This window comes from Pelodiscus sinensis, unplaced genomic scaffold (genome assembly GCF_049634645.1).
Source record: "Pelodiscus sinensis isolate JC-2024 unplaced genomic scaffold, ASM4963464v1 ctg34, whole genome shotgun sequence".
Lineage (NCBI taxonomy): Eukaryota > Metazoa > Chordata > Testudines > Trionychidae > Pelodiscus > Pelodiscus sinensis.
Window position 1 is genome coordinate 3,409,797 of NW_027465849.1, and position 12,164 is coordinate 3,421,960.

A 12,164-nucleotide genomic window follows, 5' to 3' on the forward strand; every position below is an offset into this window, starting at 1 on the left:
TCCCCACTGAGCCTGCACCCCTGCACCCCCACCCCACCGTACGCCCCCACTGAGCCTGCACCCCCGCGCCCCCACTCCCCGTATGCCCCCACTGAGCCTGCACCCCCGCGCCCCCACTCCCCGTACGCCCCCACTGAGCCTGCACCCCCGCGCCCCCACTCCCCGTATGCCCCCACTGAGTCTGCCCCCCCGCGCCCCCACTCCCCGTATGCCCCCACTGAGCCTGCCCCCCCGCGCCCCACCCCCCGTATGCCCCCACTGAGTCTGCCCCCCTCTGTTCCCCCACCCTCCTATAGGCCCCTCACTATGAAGCTATTTCCCCATGTAGTTCCCTCCAACCCTTCGCCCCTGGAGGTCCCTGATACCTGCCCCCACCTTCTCCTTTATGGAGCCCCCCCCCTTTCCCTGCAGCCTCACACCCCCTCATGCTGCTTGCGGGTCGCTGGCTGCCACACCAGAGGGACAAGTGCTCACACGACTCCACCCCAAAGTTCACGGCACTCTTTAATAGGCAAATCTGGGAATGCGCGAGGCTCGGTGCACTGAGCGGCCGGCTGGCCAGCCACCGGGGGCGTCCCAGCCGCACCCTGCCCAGTCCTCAAGCGTGGGCCCTGCAGGCGTCCTGTCCAGGAGAGATTCTCTCAGCCAGGCGATGAAACCTCCTTCCCGGCTCTCGCTGCATCCAACCTGCGGGAAGAGAAACCATTGTCCCTAGAGCAGAGACGGACTCCTCCGAGAAAGTACTTCTGGCTACTGCCCCATAACAGGGCTCCTGGGATTGCTCTGTGTCCGTACAGCACCCGGCGCGACCGGCGCCCCGATCTCAGCATGGCGATGTGTCACCCAAACGCGCAGGGATGAGGATCTGGATGTAGCTGATGTCCAAGCACCCGGCGATGGAGGCTTCCCAGCCCTTACCTGGCCTCTACTGGGATTTCATCCTGTGTGCAGCCCGTTCACTGCCACCTCTGTGGAGACAGACATCCACAGCCTGATCAGCTAAGATGCCAGAGCCACATCTGTAAGGGCTGATTCTACACAAGAGCCAATTTCTGCCCAGCTACCCCGCTCTACAGAAAGGGAAGTCAAACAGAAGCCGTAACTCTGGTAAGAAAGATGGTTAGAAAACGGGGCGGATTTTCCATCGCAAATTACAACAGCGCCCAATGATTTTCCATTTTCAAGGGTCAAGTTTGACTTCAGTGTGAAAAAAAAAAATCACCCAGGAAACTGTTGAAAATCATGAAAAAAGTGGTCAGATAATACAAGAAACTGAAAACCAAATAGGCTTAAAAAAAAAAGGGGGGGGGGGGGTTTACCTGAAAACAGTTGATGAAATTTGGGCTATCAAAATTGGCCAATATAACAGCTGACAAAATTGAAACAAATGTTGACTGAAAAATTGGCAAGAAAGAACCAAAGGAGAAAGTAAAAGACTGAAACCGTCTGTGCGGTAGTGGGGGTGTGTCTGTTCTATAACCCGGTGTGTTATGGGGGTGCCTTGCTGGTTGCTGGGCTTGGGCAGTGGGTGACCCCCACTGGTGGCTGTTTGTAGCACAGCCCAACAGGACAGTGGATGAGACACTAGGCAAGGGTCTCCCAACCTGTCCGACAGGTCGCCTCCCAGGGAGAGAGACAAAGGGAGGAAGGTGGAGCCCAACCCCTGTCTGGGGGGCAGGGCTGGCGGAGAGTCAGTTTCTGTCTGGTATCATGGAGGAAGCAGCCTAAGCAAGGGGCTGGGATTTAGGGGCCCAGTCTCCCCCATCTCAAGGGGGGCTGAGGCATCCTAGGCCTGGCCCTGTGACCAGATCACATCTGTGTTGGGCTGTATCCTGGAGAAGCAATACACTCCCTCTAGTCTACTGGCTGGTGGAGTCTGTCCGTGCCATTACGGGGCTGCAGGAGGCGGGGGAACCCCGACGCGCCATCACACCGTCAACCAAGTTTGACCAACATTTGGCAAGAAACAAAAATTGTCCCAACAACGAAGAGAAAAAAACAGCTGAAAATTAGTGGGGGGGGGGGGGGAGCTGTTTGAAAACTGGCAAACAAACCAAATAATTGGTCTGAACCCCCAGAACAATGGCTGAAAATTGAAACTAAATTTGACGGAAAATTGGCAAGAAAATGCCTGAATTTTTTTTTTGCCAGAACCTGCTGAAATGAACAGTAAAGGGGGGTGTGGGTGGAACTGGCTTGAAAAAGCAGGGGGGAAAAGTCTGTGAGGGGGAAGGTCCCAGAATCTAGGTTTTGCCTGTAAAGTTGGGGAGCGCTCAGGGTAGGGGATCCCCAGCCACTTCCACAGCCCGGATCCGACCCCCTCCATAATCATTCGATCCCACTCCCCTCCCAGAGCTGGAGAAAGAACCCAGGAGTCCTAGTTCCTAGCCCTGCCCCCAGCCTGCTCTAACCACTAGACCTCACTTCCCTCCCAGCCCGATGAGAGAAATTGCTGGTGATGGACCAGACCTGAGCTAAGCTTAGGAATTCTTGAGTCTCAGGAGCAGGGGATAAGAGGAATGGGGGTGACCAGTGAGCCCCCAGGAAACACAGCTGCTTCTCCTAGAGAGGAGAGAGCATCCAGTCAGGATCTCCAGGGTCCCCAGTACCTCTGCAGCACCCCTTAAGCCCCACAGGGAGCCCAGCGCTCCTCTATGCAGCCCAGGTAGGGCAGAGGACTACAGCCTGGCTGTGTAGTGGGGACACTCGTCTGGGATTACAAAAAGTCAGTCTCAGAGCTGGGAACAGAGCCTATATACCCTGGCTCCCTCTGCTCTAACCACTGGACCACATTGCCCTCCCAGAGCTGGGGATAGAACCCAGGGGCCTTGCAGAAGAGGCACAGCTGGTGTGACACGCACCAGCCCCCCCTACCTGCTGGCAAGATGCCCTGCAGAGGGGTCCTGCTTGTCCTCCTGCCAACGTTTGCTCCGACTCTTCGCTTTGCTGGTTCTACTGGATCCCTCCCCCTGTTTGTCCAGCTCCGTGGGCCGGCTGCTGCTGGCAGCTCTCGCATTAGGTGCCAGGCTTGGCTGGTTTAAGGGGCTCCGGGAACGGGCCCCTCCTTCCTCCCTGGCCTGGCTTTGGCTGTGCTCCCTACATCTTCCCAAGGACACGTCGCCAGCCTCTACGCCCAGACGAGCGCGAGAGCCGCTCCTCCCTGTGCCTGGAGATCTCGGTGCATAGGTCCCTGGGGTCCTGGCACTGCTCAGAGACCCTGGCTTGGATAGCCCCATGGCCACCGACACTGTAGCCATCTCCGAAGGGCCAACAGCCACGGATGCTCTAGAGAGCTCAGATGGCCCGACAGCCACCGACACTCTGGATCTCTCTGCAGATTCTGGAGGCACCGACACTCTGGATCTCCCCGCAGATTCTGGAGGCACCGACACTCTGGATCTCCCTGCAGATTCTGGAGGCACCGACACTCTGGATCTCCCAGCAGATTCTGGAGGCACCGACACTCTGGATCTCTCTGCAGAACCTGGAGGCACCGACACTCTGGATCTCCCAGCAGATTCTGGAGGCACCGACACTCTGGATCTCTCTGCAGAACCTGGAGGCACTGATGCTCTGGATCTGCCAGCAGATTCTGGAGGCACCGATACTCTGGATCTCTCCGCAGATTCTGGAGGCACCGACACTCTGGATCTGCCAGCAGATTCTGGCGGCACCGACACTCTGGATCTCTCCGCAGATTCTGGAGGCACCGACACTCTGGATCTCTCCGCAGATTCTGGAGGCACCGACACTCTGGATCTCTCCGCAGATTCTGGAGGCACTGATGCCCTGGATCTCTCCTGGGAACTTGGAGGCACCGACATTCTGGATCTTTCTGGAGAGCTGCCTCCCACGGAGGCTCTGTACTTCTCAGATTTCTCTCTGGACACATTATCGCTTTTTATCCCCAGGGAAGCTACGGCACCAGAGGTCCCAGTCTGCCTGACGGAGCCTGGGGAGCTGAATGGACCTCCACTCCGGCTCTCTGCCTTGCTGTGCTCTCTAGTTCCCCTGCCTACCAGGCTCAGCTGGTCCCCACCCAGCTCAGCTGGACCGCCAGCCAGCGACACACTGGCAACATTTGAAGGACCGGCAGCCACCGAAATTCTGGATCTCTCAGAAGGGCCAGCGGCCACCGAGATTCTGGATCTCTCAGAAGGGCCAGCAGCCACGGAGATTCTGGATCTCTCTGAAGGCCTCGATGTCCCAGAATCTCTGGGCATGGTGCTAGATCCCATCTGACTTGGCGTCCCTGTGGGGCTCCGGGAACGGGACCTGCCCTGCTCCGTGGAGGGGCTGGCATGGCCCGATTGGCCGTGGCTCCTCTCCACGCTCGACTCCCTGGATTTCTTGCTTGACCCCACCTCGCTCGCCGCAGTGGAGCTCAACTCAGGGGTGTCCAGGGTCGACATCTCCACCACGCCCGAGATGGTGACCCGCTTGGAGGACTTCGCGCCCAGCTGCACCTCGGCCTCTTCCTGGCTTTTTCTCTTTGGGAAGGGTGGGCACAGAGAATTAGATGGGGCCCAGGGCAAGAGGGCCGGGGGGCACAGCACAGGGGGTGCTGGGGAAGCAGGCATGAGCACCGCAGGGGATTATGGGGGATGGCAACGGTGCCACAGCCCGGCACATACAGCCCCCTTGCCTGGGGGCCCTGTGCCGGGGGAAGATAGGAGCTCAGGCTTTTCCCCAGGCGAGCTCAGTGGGGGGACCAAGGACCAGCAAACTCGCCACGCTGAAGGAGACAGAGGGCCCAATCCGACATGTGATTGGCCTGGTTAACCCCCCTCCCACATTGCAACCCCCCCCATCCTCCCACCGGTCCTCGTCCCCACCCCTGCCCCACCAGCGCCCCCTACCTGACTCAGCCTCCCGCCCGTCAGCTTGTCCAGGGAGTCAGACAGGGCGCTGTAGAGGGTCATGAATGTCAGACTGCTCCTGTTCTTGGCTGAGGGGTAACAGAGCAATGAGACGTGGGGCAGCCCCATGGGGGTGCTGTGGGGTGAGTGCACTAGTTGGGGAGGGGGCTCCTGGCTACCCCAGCCCCAACTTCTCCCAGCAGGTGACGCTGTGGGGCAGGGGGAAGTAAATTCCCTTGCTTGTGGGGAGGAGAATTTTCTCCATACCTGAACTCAGGACCGATTTCAACTTCCCCTTCGACTCTGATCCCTTTTCCCTGGAGAGGAAGAGCCACAGATCAGCCACCGGTGACCCGGGGGCTTCAAATATCCCGAGAGACTCACATGTAGTGTCAGGTGGGGGTGAAGGCACTGCCCTCGCCCCCCCACGTCCTAGGCAGGAACAGCGGGGCACGGGCCACCGCCTCCTATTTGTAAAGCTGCAGCCCAGCCTTTTAGGTGCACAGCAAAATCCCCGTAGCCAGGAGCAGTACGGTCCACAGGACACTCGCAGTGTCAGAAGGATCTGACCATGACCAGCACGGGACAGGTCACTGGCTTGCACTCACACAGACCCGGAGCAGGTCGCAGCCTCTCCAGTAGGGACAGACGGACACCCCCTCCCATAGATTTCACTGCACGCTAACCCTCCCAAAGCACCTTCCCCAGAGGGATTACGTGGACGGTAGGCGATCTGTTTGCACAGGGCCAATATGCCACTGCTTCTGGGGTGGAGCGCAGGGGCTAGCTACACAGGGGTCCCTCACCCGGCCCTGAGACGTGGGTGGGAGGCAGGAGGGTGTGATGCGTTTAACCAATACCCCACCTACCTGGGTGACCTCTTGTGGCTGCCGCTGCTAGAGCTGAACCGGGCTCGGAACTTGCTGCCCTCACTGGCTGGCCCCCTGGATCTCGTGGCCTGTCTCCCAGGCGGAGCCACTGGGGAGCTGCCCTGGCTTCTCTGCCCAGAAGGGCCCATGGCTGGGGCAACCGCTGAAGGTCCCACTCCCCTGGACAGCTGAGATCTCTCCGGAGACACCGCAGCTGGCGCTGGGAAGCTGGGTGCTCTGGAGCCGCCAGACCGTGCATGGAAGCTGAGGCCCGTGGTGGCTCTGGATTGCTGAGGTGCCACAGTAGAGCCATGTGGGCTCTGGGAACGGGTCCTGCCCTGCCCCGTGGAGGGGCTGGCGTGGCCCAGCTGGGCTTGGCTCCGCTCCACATTCCGCTCCCTGGATTTCTCGCCTGGCTCCATGTCTCCCACAATCCCAGAGGGCCGGGTGCTTGTCACCCTGGAAGGACCTACTGCCTCAGAGCGAGTGGTTGGTACGGAGCGACCAACACCCACGGAGACTGTTTCCACCGCCGAGTGCCCCACGCCCATGGAGGCTCTGGAGCGCTCAGGGGAGCCGGCGGGCACGGAGGCTCTAGAGGCTGCAGTAGATCCACGCTGGCTCTGGGAACGGGACCTGCCCTGCTCCGTGGAGGGGTTGGCGTGGCCCGGGTTGGCGTGGCTCAGCTGGGCTTGGCTCCGCTCCACACTCCGCTCCCTGGATTTCTCACCTGGCTCCATCTCTCTGCCCATCCCAGAGAACCGGGGGCTGGCTGGCCTGGAAGGACCTACTGCCTCAGAGCGAGTGGTTGGTACGGAGCGCCCCACGCCCACGGAGGTTGTTTCCACTGCCGAGCGCCCCACACCCACGGAGGCTCTGGAGCGCTCGGGGGAGCTGGCGGGCACGGAGGCTCTAGAGGCTGCAGTAGATCCTCGCTGGCTCTGGGAACGGGACCTGCCCTGCTCCGTGGAGGGGTTGGCGTGGCCCGGGTTGGCGTGGCCCGGGTTGGCGTGGCTCCGTTCCACACTCCGCTCTCTGGATTTCTCGCTGGGCTCCATGTCTCTGCCCATCCCAGAGAACCGGGGGCTGGCTGGCCTGGAAGGACTCGCAGCCGCCGAGTTGGTGGTCAGCAGCGAGCGCCCCACGCCCACGGAGACTGTTTCCACCGCCGAGCGCCCCACACCCACGGAGGCTCTGGAGCGCTCAGGGGAACCGGCAGGCACGGAGGCTCTAGAGGCTGCAGTAGATCCACGCTGGCTCTGGGAACGGGACCTGCCCTGGTCCGTGGACGGGTTGGCGTGGCCCGGGTTGGCGTGGCTCAGCTGGGCTTGGCTCCGCTCCACACTCCGCTCCCTGGATTTCTCACCTGGCTCCATCTCTCTGCCCATCCCAGAGAACCGGGGGCTGGCTGGCCTGGAAGGACCTACTGCCTCAGAGCGAGTGGTTGGTACGGAGCGCCCCACGCCCACGGAGGTTGTTTCCACTGCAGAGCGCCCCACACCCACGGAGGCTCTGGAGCGCTCGGGGGAGCTGGCAGGCACGGAGGCTCTAGAGGCTGCAGTAGATCCTCGCTGGCTCTGGGAACGGGACCTGCCCTGCTCCGTGGAGGGGTTGGCGTGGCCCGGGTTGGCGTGGCCCGGGTTGGCGTGGCTCCGTTCCACACTCCGCTCTCTGGATTTCTCGCTGGGCTCCATGTCTCTGCCCATCCCAGAGAACCGGGGGCTGGCTGGCCTGGAAGGACTCGCAGCCGCCGAGTTGGTGGTCAGCAGCGAGCGCCCCACGCCCACAGAGGCTGTTTCCACCGCCGAGCGCCCCACGCCCACGGACGCTGTTTCCACCACCGAGCGCCCCACGCCCACGGAGAATCTGGAGCGCTCAGGGGAGCCGGGAGCGAAGGCCGTTCTAGAGCCTGCACAAGATCCATGTTGGCTCCAGCTTCCCACCTGGCTCCTGGAACTGGTGCCCCCCTGCGCCCCCGAAGGGATGGCCAAGCTCAGCTGCCCCTGGTTCCTCTCTGCGCTCGGCTTCTGCTGGGAAGGGACGCAGGGGTAACAGCAGCTCCAACCACTAGACCTCCCTCCCCTCCCAGAGCGGGGATAGAACCCAGGAGTTTGGGCTCCCAGCCCTCACCCCGCTCTAACCACTAGCCCCCACTCACACCTGTCCCGAGGCAGTGGCTGCATCGGCCCTTGCTCAGCAGCACCCACCTGGCCCCACGGAGAGCAGGGCTGTGAGGGAGCCCCTCTGGGCTAGTGATGGGGAGGCCTGGTAGGGGGTCGCCAAGCCCACCCGTCAGCCCTCACCTGCGACCAGGGGTTGGCGACCTCTGCCCGGGACCTGGAAGGATCATCGCTAAGGTTTGTGGTGCTGCGGGAGCGTTTCACCGGGGCTGTGGAGATAATGGGGGAGTGAGGGACTGGGGGGTGCGGGGGCTGCGCCAGCCCCCCACTGCTGCCAGCAGGGGGCGCTGTGGGGGTGCCCATAGCCCTGCCCCAACCCACAAAGTACTCACTTATGAAGCTGGACACTTGTTGCCCTACGCTCCGCCTGCAGAGAGAGTCCAGGTCAGAACCGCCCGGCCCAGGGGGCAGGAGAGATGTCAGGGGCAGCCCCCCAAAGTCTGCTGGATTTGCCACAGATCTCGGAGCCCACACACATGGGTCCCCCCTGCCCTGATCTCCAAAGAAAGCCCCCCCCCCCCCGCACTCTAACCCCTCAGGCTCAAGAGAGACACCCGAGATATATGGCTTGGAAAGAGCCATCCATGATGGGCAGGCTCAGAGCTGCCCTGTCTCCCTTCCTCTTCCCCCCAGCTGTAACCACTAGACCCCACTGCGCCCCTTGGATGGGGAGAGAACCCAGAGTCCTGGTTCCCAGCCCCCGCACCAGACACTAGACCCTGCTTCCCCCTGCCCCAAGCTGGGGAGAGAACTCAGGAGTCCTGGCTCCCCCCAAGTCCCTCTCTAACCATTAGACCCTACTCTCCTTCCAGAACTGGGGAGTGAAACCAGGAATGGTAGTTCCCGTACTCACGTGGAGGGGTGCTGTCTATTGGTGCGGCTGGCCGGGTGCTCCCTGGATTGGGGTGTTGTGGCCCCAGGCTCCTCTTCCTCACGGATGGGCCGCAGCCGCTGGCTGGGGGGCAGCTGGAGGGATGGGGGGCAGGGATAGAGAGGTGGGTTGGATCTGCCTCCCTACCCTGGGCTCCAATGATGCCCTGCTGCTCAGCCCCCCACGCTGCCCAGCTGGACTCCCCAGCTGCCCCACACCCTGCCCCCCTCTATTGCCTATGGCCTGGCCTTACTCGGCAGCCCGGCCCCACCCTTCCTGCCCCCCATGGGCCCGAGGCTTCCGCGCTGCCCAGGCCTGCGCCCCGGCACTGTCCTGGCTTACCCTGGTGCTGCGGCCACGCAGGTCGCGGGCGTGCCAGGAGGGGATACTGGCCCAGCTGTCGGGGGGGGCCCGTAGCAGGTAGATGAGGCGCAGCCAGCGGGCGAAGAGCGGGCGCTCCTCCCCCCGGGGGGCACAGAGCTTCAAGTAGTAGACACGCCCCGTGGCCAGGCGCATCTTCAGCTGCTGCTCTCCCATGTCGTGCAGGTAGAGGCTCACCAGCTCCAGGGGGATCAGTCTGCCGGGACGGGGGAGGGGGGGTCAGCCGGATGCCTGGGTTCCAGCCCCACTCAGGGAGGGAGGCCTAGTGGTTAGAGCGGGGCATGGCAGGACTGGCAGCCAGGATTCCTGGGTTCTCTCCCTGGCTCTGGCAGAGGAGCGGGGTCTAGTGGTCATAGCAGGAAGGGACTAGCAGCCAGGACTCCTGGGTTCTCTCCCCGGCTCTGGCAGAGGAGCGGGGTCTAGTGGTCATAGCAGGAAGGGACTAGCAGCCAGGACTCCTGGGTTCTCTCCCTGGCTCTGGCAGAGGAGCGGGGTCTAGTGGTCAGAGCGGGAGGGGGCCTAGAATCTGTTCCCACAGCACTGCGATGCAGCCACCTCTGGGCTGGGACGCCAGGGCTGTTCATAAAGCCATCAATGAGCAAATCTTGGCCTGGCGCCTGCGCCCCCTAGTGCCACCCTGAGGCACTGCCCATTGGCTGCTGGGAAGGGCGCCCCCTGCTGGTACTCACCTGGTCATCTCCAGCTCCACCAAGGCTTTAGCCCCCTTGCGCCTCGGCGGCTCCCCCTGGGGCCGCTCAATGGGGCGGGCAATGATCATGACGTCAGGCAGAAGCAGGGCAGGGCTTGTAGCGGCAATGCCCAGGGTCACCAGGACAGGGCGGTTGTGCACGTCCACCGGCTCCCCCCGCTTGGTCACCTGCAAGGAAAGGGGGGCTTAGTGTGGGGTGGACCCAGTCACCAGCCCTCCCCCCACCCCACCCCAGGCACCAGGATCCGCAGCTCCTGGCCCTGGCAGGAAGCGGCCAAAAGAGGGCGCCCTGGAGCGGCCCTGCTTCTCCAGAGCCCCCCACCAGCAGGTGGCAGCGCTCACCTGCAGGAAGTTGCTCTCAAAGAGGGGGGAGGGGCGCAGGGGCTCGTACTCCCCCTTCCCCAGCAGCTTCTGCAGCTCCCCGATGACCGGGATCCAGCCAGCGAAGGCGAAGTCGCTGATGCATTCGGGGAAGGAGTGCGGACCCCTCCGCACGATCCCTGAGGGGAGCCAGTGAGAAGAGAAGGCAGGAGGCCTCGAGCCACTAGACCCCACTGCCCTCCCAGAGCCAGGGAGGGAACCCAGCCCCACCCTGCTCTAACCACTAGGCCCTACTCTACTCCCAGAGCCAGGGAGAGGAGAGAAGCCAGTCTCCCCCCCCTCCCGCCCCCACTGCCCTCCCAGAGCCAGGGAGGGAACCAAGTCCCCACCCCCACCCTGCTCTACCCACTAGGCCCTACTCTACTCCCAGAGCCAGGGAGAGAAGCAGGGGTCCTGCCCCCTGCACACCCCAGTCCCCATTCTCAGCCCACCTGGCGGGTACATCAGCATGTGGCCAGCTGGCTGGGTCAGGACTGGCTTGTCCGGGCTGGGGGTCCCAGCAGGCCGAGGCCGTAGGGTACATTGTGGTAGCAGCAGTGTCCCGGGGCCCCCAGTCCCCAGGGGGCTGCGGCCCCAGCACAGGGTGCTCCCACCATCAGTGCCCCCTGCTGCCAAGGCAGTGTCACTGCTGCTGTGGACTGGGCTGGAACCTCTGACCCGGGGCCTGGCATTGTGACATCGGCTGCCCCCCCCACTCCCTTCCGCCCTCCCTCCCTATGGCTTCCTCCAGCCCCCATCACCGTGGCCTCCGGGCGCCTCATAAGCTGCAGGCTATTTACCCACCACTCCTACGTGGTGGGGCAGGGCTGCACCTCCCACTGTAGGGATGGGGAAACTGAGGCATAGCAAGCCTGTGAGTGTGGCCAGCCTGGGTGGACAAGGAATTCAGTTGGAGGGTGCCCCCTGGCCAAGTTCGTGCCTGAGAAGCAGAGCCAGCCCCCCCCAGGCTCTGGATGCGAGTGGGTTCTAGCGAGTTAAATATCCGTTTAAAAAGTTAACAGTGACCCTGACAGTGTTTAACCAGTTAACCGAGGTCACCTTGGCTGGTGCGGCTGGGCCCTGGGTCCCTCCTGTGGGCCAGCCAGGAGCCCCAGGGGGCCAGGGTCCTAGCAAGTCCTGAAGTCCTGTGGGGGCCAGGGTCCCAGCAGCCCAGCCCCCCCATCACAGCTTCCCTCTGGCACACTGGCCCACCATGGCTGGGGTCCGGCCAGCTGCCCACCGGTGTTAACGGTTAAGGCCCAGTTAACCCTCACCCCAGGACTTACCCACTACCTGTTTAACCACCCTTAGGCTACGTCTACACTGGCCCCTTTTCCGGAAGGGGCATGTTAATTTCAGAAGCCGTAATAGGGAAATCCACAGGGGATTTAAATATCCCCCGCGGCATTTAAATAAAAATGTCCGCCGCTTTTTTCCGGCTTTTAAAAAAGCCGGAAAAGAGCGTCTACACTGGCCCCGATCCTCCGGAAAAAAAGCCCTTTTCCGGAGGATCTTATTCCTACTTCAGAATAAGATCCTCCGGAAAAGGGCTTTTTTTTCCGGAGGATCGGGGCCAGTGTAGACGCTCTTTTCCGGCTTTTTTAAAAGCCGGAAAAAAGCGGCGGACATTTTTATTTAAATGCCGCGGGGGATATTTAAATCCCCTGCGGATTTCCCTATTACGGCTTCTGAAATTAACATGCCCCTTCCGGAAAAGGGGCCAGTGTAGACGTAGCCTTAGTGGGGCACAGGGGATAGAAGGGCTCAGCAGCCTGGGAGCCAGGACTCCTGGGTTCTCCCTGGTTCTGGGAGGGGAGCGGAGTCTAGTGGTTGGATCAGGGTGGGGCTGGGAGCCGGGACTCCTGGGTTCTCCCTGGCTCTGGGAAGGGAGTAGGAGCCAGTGGTTAGAGCAGGGAAGGGGGATTCGAAGCCGGG

General features: G+C 62.2%; 1 protein-coding gene across 4 annotated transcripts; it reads right to left on the minus strand.

The window, feature by feature from the left end:
* Positions 1–486: 486 nt before the first annotated feature.
* LOC142823796 (uncharacterized) lies at positions 487–10,932 on the minus strand. 4 transcript variants are annotated; one of them, XR_012898903.1, is made up of 13 exons: positions 10,682–10,931; positions 10,212–10,369; positions 9,850–10,037; positions 9,122–9,356; positions 8,762–8,874; positions 8,241–8,275; positions 8,032–8,117; positions 5,729–7,758; positions 5,127–5,176; positions 4,860–4,948; positions 2,875–4,490; positions 796–968; positions 487–687 (listed from the first exon to the last, which is right to left on the minus strand). XR_012898903.1 is itself a non-coding variant. In XM_075915235.1 (13 exons), the coding sequence occupies exons 1-12, from the start codon at positions 10,698–10,700 to the stop codon at positions 926–928; spliced, it is 4,662 nt and encodes a 1,553-aa protein (XP_075771350.1). In that variant the 5' UTR covers positions 10,701–10,932; the 3' UTR covers positions 487–687; positions 919–925. The 4 variants fall into 4 exon arrangements, 3 of the variants coding, with proteins under 3 accessions (XP_075771350.1, XP_075771351.1, XP_075771352.1); XM_075915235.1 differs by having other exon boundaries at positions 919–968; positions 10,682–10,932; XM_075915236.1 differs by lacking the exon at positions 796–968 and having other exon boundaries at positions 5,729–7,755; positions 10,682–10,932.
* Between the last annotated feature and the right edge of the window lie 1,232 nt (positions 10,933–12,164).